This window comes from Procambarus clarkii, chromosome 45 (genome assembly GCF_040958095.1).
Source record: "Procambarus clarkii isolate CNS0578487 chromosome 45, FALCON_Pclarkii_2.0, whole genome shotgun sequence".
NCBI lineage: Eukaryota > Metazoa > Arthropoda > Malacostraca > Decapoda > Cambaridae > Procambarus > Procambarus clarkii.
The window spans coordinates 16,841,114-16,860,822 of record NC_091194.1 but is presented as its reverse complement, the minus strand read 5'-3'; the positions used below and the strand labels follow the sequence as shown (position 1 = coordinate 16,860,822).

At 40.5% G+C, this 19,709-nt stretch overlaps 1 protein-coding gene across 7 annotated transcripts in view; it reads left to right on the top strand.

The window, feature by feature from the left end:
• LOC123770093 (ras-related protein Rab-8A) overlaps window positions 1-19,709 on the top strand; it is a 90,791-nt gene that overhangs the window by 53,858 nt on the left and 17,224 nt on the right. For 5 of the 7 annotated variants that reach the window (XM_069301470.1, XM_069301467.1, XM_069301471.1 and 2 more), the window contains one exon: window positions 19,239-19,347. In XM_069301470.1, coding sequence (XP_069157571.1) covers window positions 19,239-19,347 — 109 coding nt within the window. Of the gene's footprint in view, window positions 1-11,681; window positions 13,834-19,238; window positions 19,348-19,709 lie in introns of those variants that run through there. The other 2 variants (XM_069301466.1, XM_069301465.1) reach the window with 1 other exon arrangement.

Sequence of the window (19,709 nt, the reverse complement as noted above, 5' to 3'; positions counted from 1 at the left end):
TCCCTTCTTCTTTCTAGTGTCGTAAGGCACAGTTCCCTCAGGCGCTCCTCATACCCCATCCCTCGTAGCTCTGGGACGAGTCTCGTTGTAAACCTCTGAACCTTTTCCAGTTTCATTATATGCTTCTTCAGATGGGGACTCCATGATGAGGCGGCATACTCTAAGACTGGCCTTACGTAGGCAGTGTAAAGCGCCCTAAATGCCTCCTTACTTAGGTTTCTGAATGATGTTCTAACTTTTGCCAGTGTAGAGTATGCTGCTGTCGTTATCCTATTTATATGTGCCTCAGGAGATAGATTAGGTGTTACGTCCACCCCCAGGTCTCTTTCACGCGTCGTTACAGGTAGGCTGTTCCTCTTCATTGTGTACTGTCCCTTTGGTCTCCTATCACCTAATCCCATTTCCATAACTTTACATTTGCTCGTGTTGAATTCTAGTAGCCATTTCTCTGACCATCTCTGCAACCTGTATGAATGTGTGTGTGTGTGTGTGTGTTTGTGTGTGTGTGTATTCACCTAGTTGTGCTTGCGGGGGTTGATCTATGCTCTTTCGGTCCGCCTCTCAACTGTCAATCAACTGTTACTAACTAATTTGCCCCCCCCCCTTTACGCTCACACACCCCCAGGAAGCAGCTCCGTGACAGCTGTCTAATTCCCAGGTACTTATTTACTGCTAGGTAACAGAGGCATCAGGATTAAAAGAAACTTAGCCCATTTGTTTCTGCCTGGTCCAGGAATCGAACCCGGGCCACAGAATTACGAGTCCTGCGGGGAGTAGGGGGAGAGGTGCTGAGAGAGGCTGTAAGTGTGGGAGGGTTGGAAAACGTTGGTGTTTTATCTTGGAGATGGGGAGATGGGGGGAGGGGGGGAGGGAAGAGGTGTAAGATTCCCTTATCAAGGAAATAATCATTGTAATCATTATAATCACCAACATCATTATAACACACAAAATCATTACCCGACCAAACCCAGAGCGACTCCAACACAAAATACACAGTTCCGTATTGCAGTGCGGAGCGGGACTGAGGAGTTGTAAATAAATAAATAAATAAATGTTTATTCAGGTAAGGTACATACATACAAGAGATTTTTACAAAAATTTATGGGTTTATAGATAGAGGTAGTACATACAATGCCTAAAGCCACTATTACGCAAAGCGTTTCGGGGCAGGAAAAAACATTAAAGACTAAAACTTAATACTAATTGAGTTTAAAGTATAAAATGTGTTGAGAACAAATAAAAATACGCTAAGTTGTATACGCTAAGACATCAATAATATCTTCATCTTTGTTTGTCACAGTGCTGAGGTTTGTAGACGTCCATGTTCTGCTCTTGTCAGTATGTTGTTGTTGTTTAAGATTCGCTACTCAGAACGATAAGTTCCAGTAGCACGGGCTATGGTGAGCCCGTATCTCTCTTGTCAGTAGCTGGATATATATTATATACCCGGGGCTCGCGGCTATGACCTAAAGAGTCACTGAAAATGACGCGACTTGGAGAAGTCTCGAGGAACACCTTTTTTCGCGTCACTTTTTATTAAGGAAATTGTCACGAGAAAGCGCTGAGCCCCTGTGACTATATAGCACTTGGAGTGGGTAGGAGGACAAGGAGCTGGGATAGGAGGACTATGGGCTGGGATAGGAGGACTATGGGCTGGGATAGGAGGACTATGGGCTGGGATAGGAGGACTATGGGCTGGGATAGAAGAACTAGGAGCTGGGATAGGAGGGCCAAGTAGATGAGAGAGGACGACTATGAGCTGGGGTAGGACAGAGGGAAGGAACGGTGCCCAACCCTTTGGACCATCGGGAATGGATCGCTAATCTGCAAGCAGCCCAAACAAAGACGCAAAGTCCATTCCATACACCCGCCAAACACGCTGTTTATGAATGAAAACGGTTTACACACGACTCACAACTGATGACGTCCGAACACTTCCGGAACAAGTGCTTCACTGACGAATTTTGTTCGAATCACAACGCTATAGATGCTTCACCTACGTACTACAAATACAAATGATCGCCAACAGAACCTAAACACCTAACCTAACCTATATATGCGCAATATGCTAATATATTATAATATTAATTTATATGAGAAAAGTCCTGTTCTGAATGAACAGCATGTACAAATTTATGAATGCGTGTGTGTGGGTCGACCGCTGGAAGTAATGGACTTGAGTCGAAGGACGTGTTGTTGTAAGAGCCGCAGCCCGTCCTCCAAACCAAGATCCAAAAGTAATTCCATGCACCCGCCAAACCCCCTGTTTATGAATGAAAAACGGTTTACACACGACTCAACTGCTGACATTCGAACACTATCCGGAACAAGTGCTTCACTGAAGAATTTTGTTCGAATCACAACGCTATAGATGCTTCACCTACATACTACAAATACAAATGATCGCCAACAGAACCTAAACACCTAACCTAACCAATGCCTATATATGCACAATATGCTAATATATTATAATATTAATTTATATGAGAAAAGTCCTGTTTTGAATGAACAGCATGTACAAATTTATGAATGTGTGTGTGTGGGTCGACCGCTGGAAGTAATGGACTTGAGTCGAGGACGGGTTGTAAGAGCCGAGACCGTCGCGGTAATAACTAATTCAATCACTTGTGTTAATTGTCGAGTTATTGCCGGGTAGCAGTTCATTTTGTCCGTATATTTATCTTGACCAATGTGGACTTCGTATTCCTTTGTATTTCATTACTATAGTAGGACTGCTTGAAATGCATTTGAACACCAATGTTACAATTCGCTTAATCGTAAGGCATATTCCTGCCCGAAACGCTTTGCGTCATAGTGGCTTTAGGCATTGTATGTACTAGCTCTTATCTATGAATCCATCAACTTTTGTATTTCACCTTGTATGTATGTACTTTACCTGAATAAATTTTTATTATTTATTTATTTATTTTATATGTTTCGTCGCCAGCGTGCTGTCAAAGCGGGTCTTTGACAGCACGCTGTCAAAGACCCGTTATTAACAGGTCTTAAATTCATTATTTTTCATTATTCCATTATTGCGTGTCTTAAATTACTCCACCCAGGCAGAGAATACATCATTATAGGCGTCTCTCGTTGCATTATTGATCTTTTATCAAATGGCTCAGATACCCATGGCCTACTTCGTGTCTAGAAAAGTCTCCCCAGATGGTTATGTCTTAAATTTGCAACAGTAACTATTGACAAGATCATGGACACCCTAGACCAGAGACTCCGCCATCACCGATCTAACCTAACTTGTTCTACATTAAGCCTTCCTTGACATCTGGTGCGCAGATTTGGACACTTCCCTGCGCATACGACCAGTAGGCTCTACAACCTGTATTAACATTATGACGTCATAGTGACATCACACACCTGGGCTATACCCGGATTTTATCATTATTATTATTATATAATTTATTGATAGGCTGCTGTGGAGAGGTCACAGGTAAGCGGTCAAGGATACCGTCAACGTCACCGTCAAGAGGTCAAGGTCACAAGAGGGTGACAGGAAGAACGTACAGTAGCGGGAGGCCTCTTGTGTAGAGGGGGGAGGGGAGAAGAGAGGAAATGAAGATGGAAATGAGTTGGCAGCCTTCAGTCAAGGGGGGGTACAATACAGGCTGCTCCCCCGGGGCGGAAACTGATCTGTGACTGACACCCCACGAGCACTAACTGTCTCTTGTCAGTCATTCCCAGACACTGTGGTGCTTGTGGAGGCACTTGGGGGCCCCATCTTCCACACTCCTGACATGATATAATAATTACTAAGTTTGTTTTGAGCAGAAATGTCAAGGGTTGTATAGTCCGCTTGTTTAGTGTTGTGAGTATTGGTTGTTGCTGGGCGTGTTGAAGTGTGTATTTATTAGTATGAATGTTGTGTATTGTCATTCATATCCATTTTATTAGTAGGCGTGTACACACCTAGTTGTACTCAGCTGGTTGTGCTTGCGGGGGTTGAGCTTTGCCTCTTTGGTCCCGCCTCTCAACCGTCACTCTACTGGTGTACAGATTCCTGAATTTCTCGAGCTCCATCATGTCTACATTTGAAACTGTGTATGGAGTCAACCTTCACCACATCACTGCCTAATGCATTCCACCTGTTAACTACTCTGACACTGAAAATTTTCTTTCTAATGTCCCTGTGGCTCATTTGGGTCCTCGGTCTCCACCTGTGTCCCTTTATTCGCGTACCACCCGTGTTAAACAATTTATCCTTATCTACCCCTGTCAATTCCTCTGAGAATTTTGTAGGTAGTGATCTTGTCTCTCCTTACTCTTCTGTCTTCCAGTGTCGTGACATGCATCTCACGCAGCCTGTCCTCGTAACTCATGCCTCTTAGTTCTGGGACTAGCCTAGTCCCAGAACCTCTGAACCTTTTTGAACTTTTAGTAAACTTTGAACTTTATCCAGCTTCGTCTTGTGCTTGACAAGGTACGGGCTCCATGCTGGAGCCGCATACTCCAGGATTGGTCTTACATATGTGGTATACAAGATTCTGAATCATTCCTTACACAGGTTCCTGAAGGCAGTTCTGATGTTAGCCAGCCTTGCATATGCCGCAGATATTATTTTTACGTGGGCTTCAGGAGACAGGTTTGGTGTGATATCAACTCCTAGATCTTTCTCTCTGTCTGTTTCATGAAAGACTTCATCTCCCATTCTGTATCCTGTGTCTAAACTCCTGTTTCCACCGCCTATTTTCATTGCCTTGCATTTACTCGGATAGAACTTTAGTAGCCATTTGTTAGACCAAATGTTGTTGTGTTCGCGTGTTGTGTGTGTGTGTGTGTGTGTGTGTGTGTGTGTGTGTGTGTGTGTGTGTGTGTGTGTGTGTGTGTGTGTGTGTGTGTGTGTCCGTCCTAGACTTCTATCCTATCTCCCCATTGTTATTACATTTGCTGGGATTGAGCTCTTGTAGCCACCTGTCTCCCCAATCGTGCGATTTGGTTAGGTTGTCCAATAATAACCTGCAATGTTCCTCAGTTATTACCCCTTCTCAACAATAATAACTGTTAAGGTTGTTCGCTTAAGTCGGCAACAGAGGGAGACGAAATACCAGGCTCTGCTGACTGCGATATGGTCAAATCGTACACAAAACAGTTCAGTAAAGCTCATTTTCCGATTGCCAGTACCGTCCTAACCTAGTACCAGTACTAGGTTAGGACGGATTATATTTCAACACAACACACGCCACGATAATGATCCAGGACGGGCCGTTATGTCGTCGTTTCTTTCATCTTCTGGTGTGGTTTCGTCCTCATATTATATTTAAAGTCTCAGTTGGGTACCAGTTAAGCACCCGATGGGCGGGCGAGCGTGCGGGCGAGCGTGCGGGCGAGCGCGCGGTGACACCTAAATGTGTATACTCGTTTCAGCTTTCTCACCTTAATTCTCGTGCTACGTCGTTCGTTTTGGTATCATTGTGTTCGCAATTAAATTCCCTACAGATGTGCATGAATATAATGTACAAAAGTTTGGAGTGCCTCCCCGTAGAAAAGCCTAAAGTTACCCGTGAACGAGCACCAATTTGTACACTGCAACCTAATGTGTATACTCGTTCAGTTTGATAACATCAATTTTCGTGTTACGTCTTTCATTTTGGTATCAAATTGTTCGCAATAAAAAGGCGCGTATTTTAAAACTAGTCCTATAATAATAGAGCAATAACTGGAATTTTAACCAATATTTTAATTCTGGAAGCTCATCATCACAAAATTATTTATATCTTTCCAGTGTTCTGACGTAAATTTTTGTGTTACATCTTTCATTTTGGTATCAAATTGTTCGCGACGTAAAGGCGCGTATTTTAAAACTAGTCCCAAAGTAATAGCATAATAAATAGAATTTTAACAAATATTTTAAAATTTTGACCAAAAGCCTATTTATTATCATACAAGTGTTCGGACATCAAGTTTCATGTTACATCTTTCATTTTGGTATCCAATTGTGCGCATTCTAAAGGCGCTTATTTTGATACTATCCCGAGGTCGATTGGATAAAAAATGAATTTTATACAAATATTTTTTGTAGTGGACGCAAGTCCGGTCCAAAGTTACCGACAATGTATATTAAGTACCTCTGAGAGGCTTCCTTATTGCGAGTACTCAGGGTACAGCGATGGGCTCGCTCTTTGGCGACAATATTTTTAGGCTCCGATGACCCTAGTAAATTGAAATGTTATTTCCCACGTTATTGAAGTTCTCAGTTTATTTGAAATATTATTTTCAGTTAGTCGTATGTTATACTCGCATTTAAGTTAGGTTGCGGAAGGAGAGAGACAGATTTTAAATCCGTTAGCTAATCGTCATGAGTAGGACGTCACGCGTCCCTGCGAGCCCCCGCTTGCTACTTCTATCCACTCTGACATATTCACCATCACTGTTCTGTTTTACCAGGTACTCTCTTGCTCAGTCAAGTACATTTCCCGCCATCATGCTTGGCCAGCTAGTATAACCAATTTGTTATCGAGCGTCATGCACGCCAGTTTTAGCGCTATCGACCACAGCGCCAATTTACGGTGCCTCAGATAAATTTAAAGCACAGCAATATTGATGGTTCTACGGACAAATCAACATCGGCCTCAATAGGTGAGATGGGTGGCCTAGGTTCGAACACTTCTCACCCCTGCCCTAGGTCACTTCTGACCTAGGGCAGGGGTGGCGAGCTTTTGGCGTACGTACCCAATGTGGCATGCAAATAAAATTAGTTTGCAGACGGTATGCAATGCCGTTGCAATAATATGTAATGATTATCCTTACTGTCAAATGTAGCAGTGAATGATTTTTAACAGGGAGCAGTGTTTGAGAAGTGTTTGGAAGAGGCTCTTCACTCTGGCTGGACGGTTCTGAGAATATGTGATATCAGATGTCATGATCTGAAATCCTGGCAGACACATTGTAGACATCAGTCTTCGGGTAATACTAGAAGCAACGTTAGCATTGGCTTCGTTTTGTTTAGAATAATTCTCTTCTGTTCTTTGTGAGCTCACACTGGGTAGTTAGTGAGAACAGGTAAATATGTCTAGTTTAAACCAAATTATGTGTTGTTAATTTATAACCTACCAATATAAAGCACTCGTTCATTGGTTGTATATTTGTTTAATTAACCAATGAAAAGCGTCACCTTAAACACGCAAATTCGGATGCGCAATTACATTCATATTGTGACGTTTAGAATACAGTGGAAATGTGTGAGTATTGTCGTCTTCCAGGGAACATAAACTGCTGTTATCCTTCGTACACTCTACAAAGTGTAAAATAATGTTCGTATGATTAAAAAAAAAAAGTTAATTCGCTATATTGGTTATGATTAATTAGGCTACTGTGGTGAATTTGGCAAGTTATGTTACGGTAAGTTACATTATCATTTAAGTTTATATGCATTTTATTTTTATATTGCATTTACCCTTTTCAGCTCGTTAAAATGTCAGCTTAAGCAGCAAAGAAACAAAAACATTCAAATGATGGGAACCGCCGCAGAGATTTTCAAAAGCCATGTAGTGAAAGAATTAGCATGATCAAGAAAGGTGTGTTATAGCATTATGTGCCTTTTCGACTGAATATAATGAAAGCAATCACAGGGCCCCGTCTAGGAGCAGAACACAAAGTGTTAAGAATGTTTTACACACACGCCGTTCGTTCCCTAGTTGATTATGCAGCGCCTGCCTTACTCACTCTCTCCTGGTCAGTGGGCAAACGTTGAGGTTATTCAAAACGATGCAATGCGAGTCATGACAGGAGCCCCCAAATGGACTAAAATACTGAACCTAAGACTGGAAGCCAAGCTAACATCGATTGAAGTAAGGGTAAAAGGGATTGCTGCGTGCATGCTGGACCACTGATATTGACTAGACCCAGAATCAGTTCACTTAAAGATATAATCACTGGAGCACTAACTCTGGACAGAAGAGCCTCCAATAGCAACAGGTGGACCTATTGTGCGATAAACACCATCAATACATTCGATATAACAAACACAATCACTGAGAGGGGTGTCGATGCAGACTTTGTTATGCAAGCCCCTTGGGAATCTTTGCCAGTAGACTTTAAGATTATGGTTCTTGAGAGGAGAAAAGAACCAGACTAATCCTCATCTGCTACGTAACATTGCACAGATGCATATAGAAGCAAACATGGCATCCGACAGCTTCACTTACTTCACAGATGGATCAGTAGACCAGCAGGGACAAGAAACCGGAGCTGCAGTTAAAGCAGGAAACTGTAAATAGTTGGAGACTCTCAAATGGATGTTCCACTTTACAGAGATGCTAGCCATTTAAAAGGCTTTAGGAACATGCTCTTGCTGAACACCGACAACATGTTATCATACATACAGATTCGAGAACAGCCAATGAAGCCTTGCAACGAGAACACATACGTGATAACATCCATCTGATCACAAATGTCATATCATTAATGCAAACACTCAAACGACAAGGCCGACGGGTACTTATCAATTGGGTGCCAAGTCATGTGGGAATAATAGGAAATGACATTGCAGACGAAGCTGCAAAACTTGCAACTAAGAGAAGAAATGTAGACATTTACATACACAGAGTTTATCACAGATTAAGAAAGTAATTAGAAACAGAGCAATGCAAAAGATGTACAGTGACCACATCACAGCAGTTGCAACATCAGGATCTGCGGGTTGGTACAAGAATTCAACCAACTACGAACCACTTAGTTTGATGAAAGGAAGCAGTAGAGCAACAGAAGTACACTTATATCGCATCAGGCTTGGATACCCATGTGCATGGGAAATAGGCTTACAGATTCCGGAAGATGAGAGGAAATGTCAGCACTGGAGAAATGCCCGACAGACCACTGGAACATTATCTAACACAGTTCACAGTTACAAACCCATTAAGATTTCAACTTGGATTCAACAGAGCAGAAGAAGTTGTCAAACACATGGGGCAAAATCTTACTGAAGCGATCATACGAGTCATAAATACTCATACTCCGCCCAAGTAAAACAGAAACAAGCAACACTTAGGTGGGCCAGCCAGAGGCTTAGGGCCCGAGTAGGAATATCCCTACTTGGGCCCTAAAAAAAAAAAAAAACTTGTTTCAAAACTGTGATGTGTCTGACTTCCTCCGTAATTCGGCATTATTTAACTTCATAAATGTCTTTGCGATAAGTGAGCAAAAAGAAAAATAACGCATTCCCGATAAATCATAAAAATGCCTTAAATTTGTTTTAAGTTCATCTGACTTGTTTGTCGCTAGTTTTGAGACAAAATACAATTGTTGAACACGGAAAACTAGTTAGTGATGGGGAATACAATCATGACTTAAATATGGTCCTTTCCTTTGTTGACGGTTTTAAAGGAAACAAATATTCAGCGTATTAATGATTTCCAGCGAGAAGAAACACGGTAAAGAGAGAGAATATTACAGACATTACTTCGCCAGCTAGGCTAGCCATTACTGTTCGATTCTGTAGGGAGTAATAAGCCATGCGAGGACACGATACCCGAGCCTACTACCGGGCCTGAAATATGAGAGGCAGAGCAAATGAATTATCTTGTCGACAGGTTGACCTTTCAAAAATTATTTCCGGGACTTTTGTTTTTGTATTAACAAGCTTTGGTATACACAACAACGTGCTGCTAACCTATTCTGTATGATCGAATACAGAGTGTAGTACAGTCAGGTTCATTCTTGACTCATAATCAAGAATTTCGGATTGATTCAAATCCCAGCCGGGACAGAAATAGTTGGGCGCGTTTTCTATCACCTAATACCACTGTTCACCTAGCAGTAAATAGGTACCCAGGAGTTAATCAGGTTGTCGTGGAGTTGTATTCCTGGGTTGGGTCAGTAGTTTGACCCTTGGGGGGAGGGGGAGCTCCGATATAAGCCTAACATGCTTATGTACACTGGCTGTGTCTCCCCAACAATGAATTATTAGTATAAATTCATCTAATATCCCCATCTCGCAGGATGGTGTCACACATGGAATCAAGAGAGAACATGAAATGAGTCTAATCTATTAGCCAGCACTAGCAAATTCATTGTACAGCACAAGAATGTCTCCCAATAATCGTGAGTGTATGAAGGTAGTTACAGAGCTCAAAGTACCTCGTTCCACTTGGTCGGAAATGATTGATAACATGGCAATCACAACTGGAATCTTCACTACTGGGGAATTCATTACTTGCAGCCACCTGCCGTAGATGTCGATACCCCAGCCTAATTCTGGCAATTACGTACAATGTCAAACTCTTGTACAAAGATGTTTTGTGTTGTCCGTGCATATAGTTCCTGGTTCTAAACATATATCATAACTCTTTATACTCGTGCTGTCTGGCCTTTGAGTGTCAGTGACTGTCCTTCTGCCATCAGTGAGCTTTGAAATACTGTGGTTTTTACTAATACGCTTAACGGAATTGCGCATTTTTCGGTAATCCCAATCAGTATTGGAATCGAGAGAAATTTACCATGACTTCCTATTCTTAAAACTATTCTTTAACACATATTTAACAAAATTGATTTTTCGTCTAGGGAAATAATTTACATCGTTTAAATTATGATAATTAACAGTCAAGTATTATACTCGCCAAAAAAGAAACAGAATACAAGCAGGAACAGCAGACACACTCAGGTTTTTACATTACAATTTAAGAGTTTTGGGTTTCAAATATGAATATTTTTTCTAATTCACTAAATCTTGCATTATGTAGGTTAAAATCAATTTTGTTTTAACTGAGGTTCTATTGCAAATATAATTATTTGAAACAAAAAGGATTAAAAATTTTTATTGTATTGTAAACCGCATATAACATGTACACCTGTGATGGGTAATGGAATGTTTTCAGGGTTTCTTATTGGTTGGTTTGTATATTAAGGATTACTTTTTTGAGTAAAACGGAATTAGCAACGCTTTAATTAATTGAGTTAATGTGGCAATATTACCTTTGAAATAAGATTATAAATTGCATTCTATTGTACAGTACACAATTAAAGCGTGTACAACCGCATGTATAATGATATTTTTCACTTTTCAGGTTTCTTCCAAAAGATTAAGCTGGATTTACCAAGTGTTCTCTATTCTTAAATCAATCTATTATGTTATTAATACATTTACTATCTTCATAATATAAATCATTAAGTTTTCCAAACTAAAATACGAACATTTTCAGAAAAATAAGTATCCAATTATATTTATGAAAAGAATCGGAATCGTGACTCTTTAGTGGAATCTAATACCGTTAAAAATGTTAGTATCGTCTCATCACTAGTTTTTACACCAGGTATTAGAACGCTTAGATCTAACTCAATTTTAGGCTCATCACGTGCAGTTTTAACTGCCTTGTCCGTGTTATCATGCCGGGATAATTAATGGTGCTCCCATAATGATTTGTAAAGCAGTAGGTTTTGTAAATGTGTTTGCAAAATACATTGGACAGCCACGAATAACCAATCACTGTATTGTATCCGAGGTGGTGTTTAATGTGTACTATATGTACTATGTGTACTATGTATGTATGTACTTTTCCTAAATAAAATATTATTATTATTATTAATGCTAAAGCTGGCCTTAAAGAAAGTAGATGAAAAATGGAACCTAGGCAGTTTGTGTAATTTTATTTACGTGGGTGCTTAAACAAAAATATAAAAAAATCTGAATTTACTGAGCAAAGCAAATTACTTATATACAACAATGTTCACAGTGGAGACAATATCCAAGAGCAACGCTAATTCAACGTCGAAACTATTTCAACGCTGCCGATTCAACGTCAACGACGCTGCCGATTCAACGTCAACGACGCTGCCGATTCAACGTCAACGACGCTGCCGATTCAACGTCAACGACGCTGCCGATTCAACGTCAACGACGCTGCCGATTCAACGTCAACGACGCTGCCGATTCAACGTCAACGACGCTGCCGATTCAACGTCAACGACGCTGCCGATTCAACGTCAACGACGCTGCCGATTCAACGTCAACGACGCTGCCGATTCAACGTCAACGACGCTGCCGATTCAACGTCAACGACGCTGCCGATTCAACGTCAACGACGCTGCCGATTCAACGTCAACGACGCTGCCGATTCAACGTCAACGACGCTGCCGATTCAACGTCAACGACGCTGCCGATTCAACGTCAACGACGCTGCCGATTCAACAACGCTGCTGATTCAACAACGCTGCTGATTCAACGTCAACAACGCTGCTGATTCAACGTCAACAACGCTGCTGATTCAACGTCAATGACACTGCTGATTCAACGTCAACAACGTCGAGCCAACGCCATTCTTGCAAATCGTGCCCACTGGGTAGAGAGGTTCTGTCCTTAAACAATTTGTTGATTGGATGAAATACGTCGTTGGTGTTGACAACAAAAAATCTTTCTCAAGAATTGTCTGACATGTGGGTTTGTAGATTTATATTTTTTACAGATACTGTAATTCCTCACCTTTAAGTGATTTGAACACCAAATTATTGGAATTTGACAAAATACTTCATGCTATGTTTGTTAACATAGAAGACTCTCAAGAAATAATTTAAAGGTGATGTTAACATGGCACTTAAGTATTTTCCAAACCTAAACACACACACGATAGGTCTTGAAACTCGTGAAAAACAGCCATTCAGAGCTTTCAAATGCAATTTTCGAGCATCATTGATTTTTAACTACTGAACAATTTACTAAGTTCAGGTCATTTGAAAAACTACAAAATTCAAAAAGAATGCAGCAGAGTAATGTTAGAAAAACTTAAACGTTGCTGCGGATTGATTTGGATAATTTTTAGATGCAATTGGTTTAGAAAATAACTAAATTTGGAAGCTAAAAAGCTGTCGACATAAAAGCCAAACTAGCAACTATTGAAAAGAGATCGGCAAATAACTAGATTATCGCAGAAAATGACGTTCCTCAGCTCTGGAATTCCATTCTTGAAACTTTTGACTGTGAAAATTTCGCAATAGCGATATTAACTCCATTTCCAATGACATATCCAAGCGAGTCATTATTGTTATCAATTCAATTCTATTTCTTTATTATGCACCCCATACCCATCCCGTGGGCGGTGGTGTAAAGGATTACAGAGGCACATAATCGGTTCAAGAACTGAACCCTCTAGTTCGTTTAGCTAAGCAAATAATCTTTTGATGCTAGTTACAAAACTATTAATGTTATATATACATATACACATACTCATGCATAATGTACATATACATAAGTATACATATATACATACACATACATATTTAATCACCCACACAAACACACATACCTAGTTAAACACAAGACAAAGTTAGAGAAGATTCAGCGGTATGCCACCAGGCTCGTCCCGGAACTGAGAGGAATGAGCTACGAAGAAAGGCTAAAGGAGCTGAACCTCACATCCCTGGAAAACAGAAGAGTAAGGGGAGACATGATAACCACCTACAAAATTCTCAGAGGAATTGACAGGGTGGACAAAGACAAACTCTTCAGCACGGGTGGGACACGAACAAGGGGACACAGGTGGAAACTTAGTACCCAAATGAGTCACAGAGACGTAAGAAAGAATTTTTTCAGTGTCAGAGTAGTTAATAAATGGAATGCACTAGGAAGAGATGTGGTGGAGGCTGACTCCATACACAGTTTCAAATGTAGATATGATAGAGCCCAGTAGGCTCAGGAATCTGTACACCAGTTGATTGACAGTTGAGAGGAGGGACCAAAGAGCCAAAACTCAACCCCCGCAAGCACAATTAGGTGAGTACACACATCAATAATCTTTTGTGTCACAAGTGATTCAACAAGAGGCTCACAACAGTCACTATACAAGGCACTTTACATCTATGATGAATCACACAGTTACTCAGTCTTGCTCCACACCCACCCTAACTGGGCGGCAGCTTTACAGTCATGTGCATGCATTACTTACAGTAAGCAAATTTTGGATACTTTGCTAAGATTTCGGCCAGCACATCATTATGAATGAAGTACTTACACATTTCAGTGATGAACTTTGTCAAAGTCTATAGATGTAGATTTACTGATGACACTAGCACTAAATACACAGCTCTCAAAACAACTAAATAAAACTATACAAGCCTTATATAAAATATTCCATTGTTGCAATTGCAACAAAAGCCTCACAAGGGAAGAATATGCTTATTTTCCTTTCCTAGGCTTTTTTTATTTTATAATATAAACAAAAGATTATCTCATGTTCACATTTCTCTGTTGCTTTTAAGATACAATAACAGTACTATACTATTACTTTTCAATTGTCTTTTAAATATATTAAACAAATTTGAACAGGACATCTAAAAATCTTTAAATTTATTTGAATGTCTCCGTTATACTTTAATAATAAAACAACGAATACACGTAAATAAGCAACAGGACTCGAACTTTTTTTTATTAACAAAAAAATATATTGTAAATTTATAGTTTCCGTGTGCACAAGTACGGTAATTGTCAGGGAAAACTGCTAAGTCAGTATGACAACATGGCACTTGGGAGGGGTATGAGGACAAGGAGCTAGGATAGGACCGAAGGTATGATACCCAACCATTTAGACCCTTGGGGATCGAAGAGTAGCCTGCAAGAAGCCAGACCAACGCTGTACCAACCAGTCCAACTGGATGGGTAAATAATGTTAATTTAATAATGTGTGCTTACCTTGTCACTGAATGTTCTCAGAGCTGGTTCATCTGTATCGTTCCGGTGTCCTTGTACAGTTACGGTGTCCCTGTACAGCTACGGTGTCCCTATACAGCTACGGTGTCCCTGTACAGCTACGGTACGCTGTCCACGTACAGTTACGGTGTCCCTGTACAGTTCCGGTGTACGTGGGTACTCCAAGTTTCATTTTTTCGGCCATTGTTCGTGCCAATACAACAATCCCAACACCTGAGAGTTCACCCATATACCCTTAATTAATTAACCAAAGAATCGAATATCTCATGATAGTAGCGAAATAAAGCAATCGCTTTCTTCCATATATCGTCAGTCTTATTTGTAAATATCCCTTTAAATCAATAATATAATAATCCGCACCACACACCTGACGACCGCACCTCCCGCGCCACACAACCAGACGACACTGAACTCACAACTGAAATGTCCGAACGTTTCTGTGCTTCACACCGTTCGAATCGCATCTCTAAATGCTTCACGTATAAATACAATAATTTGCAAACAGAACAAAAACATCTAGTTTTAACTTATCTGGGTGCTATGCACAAAATTAAAATATATATTGTTAATTTATATTGGAGTGGACAGCAGTTTTGGATGCACATGACGTTAACAATTAATGAATGCGCTGCAGCTTGGACAAAAGACTGAAGCAAAATTCACCTCTTCATTTATTTATCTCTCAAGGAAGAAGGAATGCATGCAAATATAATGCAACGCCGTGTTCAAGTTAAATATTCACCGCTAAAAGTATCGCTTGAGGCTTGTCACTTCATACTATTTGGTGTGAATTAATTTGAATAGGAATCGCAGGACACGCGGGAAAATTCGACAGCCTAGCTCAGTAAAAGTGTTGCCCGCCCTCAGGCTGTGTTCCATTCCTTGCAAGGTTTGTTTTCATATATGGAATCTAAATTTATCTATTTTCCAATATGTTATGAAACAATGTTGTTTCCGCCTCCACGGCGGTGACGGAAACAAATGGGCAGGGTTTCTTTCACCCTGATACTCTGTTCACCTAGCATGATATAGGTATCTAGGAGTTAGACATCTGCTATAGGCTGCTTCCTGGAGATGTGTGTGTGTGAAAAATAGAATTAAGGACTTGCCCGAAATGCTATGTGTGCTTGTTGCTGTACAAGAATGTCAGAACTCTTGCATATATAAATAAATGCATAAATAAAAATAAAAACATTGTCCTAGGGACAGGTCCTGTTTTATTTAATGTATTGTTTTGTATCAGCACAGAATCGAAAAGTTCAACGCCGAGCGACATAGATTATGAGGTATTGAAAAGGGCATTAAATTCAGCCACTCAGATCAGAACAGCCAAAAGAAACAAATCCACAAGGGCCGTGACGAGGGTTCGAACCTACGTCCGCGAGGATCCCGGACACTGCCTTAATCGACTGAGCTACGACATGATAACATAATTGCAACCGGGAAATCATCCTGATCTATAGCGGATCCTGCAGCCTCTCCGAGACACAAACCAGGGTTTTACGCAATTCCCCCCATGCACCCGAGCTCTGCCAATAGGCTGTTCCGCCTCTTCGTCCTTACTTCATTACACACAGATATCACTGCCCAGACGTTGCCTTACGTCCAAGAGGGATCCTCTCGGACGTAGGTTCGAACCCTCGTCACGGCCACTGTGGATTTATTCATTTGATGCATCACGCTATTGTGATTTGTGTGTGTAGCCAAAAGAAACTACGAAAATAAACGCCCATAATATAAAGAAAGAGCCAAAGTCGGTCTATGTCTACATAAGAAGTAAAACCAAAACAAATGTCTCGGTAGGACCATTAAAAGATGAGACTAACCAAGTTATAATGGATGATAAGAGGGCAGCAAACACTTTGAATGAATACTTTACATCAGAGTTCACACTAGAAACATTAGACGACATCCCATTACCCACACACATGTTTGAGGGAATTGAAGAGAACGAATTAAGGGATATACCCAAAATGTGCGACACAGGAAGAGAAATGACAAAGTAACATAGTTCAAAAGCCCCAGGTGTAGACGGAATTCAATCCAAGGTGGTAAAGGAACTGGCAGATAAACTGTGCCAACCACTGAAACTCCTTTTCAGAAAATCTCTGGACCAAGGGATAGTTCCTCTCGATTGGAAATATGCAAATGTCATCCCAATTTTCAAAAAATGGCAGAAAGAGCTAGGCAGAAAACTAACGTCGGATCAGCTTGACATCACACATCTGCAAGCTCATGGAGAGAATTAAGGGAGGGAATCATTCACTAACTCAGAATGAACAAATTGTAAAATCAACGTAACATGGGTTTGTTACACACAGAAATCACAATGGCGTGATGCAGCAAATGAACAAATCCACAAGGGCCTATTTACATAGGCCTTTGAACGGCCTATTGACATAGCTCGAGTGCATGGGGGAGTTGTGTAAAACCCTGGTTTGTGCCTCAGAGAGGCTGCAGAATCCAGTAAGTTCAGTAGAACTTCGGTTTCAACTCTTTTTGACCATGTCGTAGCTCAGTCGATTAAGGCAGCGTCTGGGATGCTCCCGGACGTAGATTCGAATCCTCGTCACGGCCCTTGTGGATTTGTTCATGGGTTTGTTACAAACAGATCCTGCCTTACAAACCTGCTCACATTTTTGGAAAGGGTAACCAGCTATTCAGGAAAAAGGATTTCCAGTAGATGCAGTTTACTTGGTCTTTGCTAAAGCTTTTGATAAGGTATCACTTGAAAGACTTTCAAAGAAATTACAGGCACATGAAATAAATGGTAGAATACAAGAATGGATTAAACAAGGGTTAAAGTAAAGAAAACAAAGGATCGTGCTAAATGGATAAGAATTTGACTGGAGAAGTTAGTGAGGGGTACAGCAGGGGTCCATTATGGGCCAACCCTTTTGGTCGTATACATCATTGACATAGATGAGCATATTACAAACCACATCACCATATTTGCAGATAAAACTAAGATTTATGGTAACGTGGGAAGTGAAAATTATATTGAGATAGACGAAGAGTCACAATAACGTGGCTGAAAATATGATGACCAAACTACACATCAGAAGATGAAGAAACGATGACGTTTCGGTCCGTCCTGGACCGAAACGACTTGATAATGGTTCCAGGATGGACCGTCGTCGTTTCTTTATATTGTGATGTGTAGTTTGGTCATCATGATACTGAGGCCTTACAAATAGATCTACATGAACTCAACATATAGTGAAAAAATTAGCAAAGGCTTTTTAGTATCGATAAATGAATTACCTTGCATGTGAGGCATTACAATCCACGTCACAGCTACCAAATTAACAGCTTTACCTTTTGCCATTATTACAACTGGTATGGGACTATACTTGCCTATCCCCCCCCCTGGCAACCACATACATTGGCCAAACAGGACCCGTGGCGACAGCGTAAGAGACAAGTCAACCAAGTACGGGAAAATAGATCACCGGTACAACTTTGTTCCTATAGGATTCGAGACCCCCTTGATCCATGGGGAGAGAGTGCAAGTAGGTATCTTAAAGTTCTTGGTTCCAGGTTCATTGAAACAACAAGAGACCCCTCGAGCGGCATGTTTACTCTTCCAGCGCCTCAGTGTAGCGATCCAGAGGGGGAATGCCCGCTGCGTCCTTAATTTGTTCCTGCCCGGCGTCGAAGGAGTTCGAAGAATTCTACAGCCTCTAGGATACAAACTTTCCTTTATTTCCTCTTAATGTCCACTTTTTGTAACCAATCAGATATGTAACTGTGTAACCTTGTATAATAAAGTGTACGACACAAATAATAAAAAAGGGGTGGTAGAAGTGAATACTCATACGTATTTAGAGTTAAATGGCAAGTTTTCTCTGAATGCTCTGTATTCCCTTCTCCGAGGCTATGGGTCTCTTCATCCCACTATCACCGTGGCTATATGATGTATAATAACAACTTGTCATTGAATTATGTGTTTTATAATGACATATTTCTAATATTAGGACATTGGCAATAACTGGAATATTATAATCTGCCTGTTTTATATAGTAGTAAGAAAGCACTACTTCTTGTTTCATTACCTATTTTTTGTTAACCATCTTGGGTGTACACAGCAATGTGTTGTTACGCTCTTCTATATGAAGGATTACAGAGTGTAGACCAGAAACTAGCTATGAGTTCATCTAATATTCCCATCTCACAGGATGGTTATTTATATATATAGAATAAAGGGAGAGCGTGAAATGCGAGTCTAATCCATTAGTCTGCGCTAGCAAAGGCTGGAAATATATATGTTGCACATGGTTGATACCTGGTACATCCTTCGCGATGGTGTCATGATAAGTTATGTGATGGTGACTGCGATGAGTGTGGTGGTGCTATTGCAACGACCGTAGAGAAAATGCAACTAGAAAACTTGAATTACAAGTTACGATTATCTGACATGACAGACAAAGCCGTGAATAGGCTGCCGGGGTGCTGTTGTCCTATTCTAGAGTCAATGAGCTCATGTCCTCTGGTGTAAACATGAAATGCGTCCACATGCTTGCCTGGGTAAGTGATCTTGTCCTAGGCACCTGACCTGACTCCCCCCCTCTCTCTCCGTTTCATATTTCAGAATAAGGTCGTGACGGTGGACGGGTCAAAGGTGAAACTTCAGATCTGGGACACTGCAGGTCAAGAACGTTTCCGAAGTGTCACCCACGCTTACTACAGGGATGCCCATGGTAGGTATAGTGCCTCTTTACATTGTTATTTGTGCTTCAATCTCACTGTAGCCATGCACTATCGCTTTGTACAAAGCCGGCATCTATAGAAGAATCCTATTGTACATTTCGTGCCGTTTCAGTTACAGTGAGCACATTAGTACAGGCCTAAGACTAGTATATTAAGTCTATATAATGGATTGTGTCGGGGGACAGGCAACCAGATATAATATATATATATATATATATATATATATATATATATATATATATATATATATATATATATATATATATATGTATATATATATATATATATATATATATATATATATATATATATATATATATATATATATATATTTATATATATATATATATAT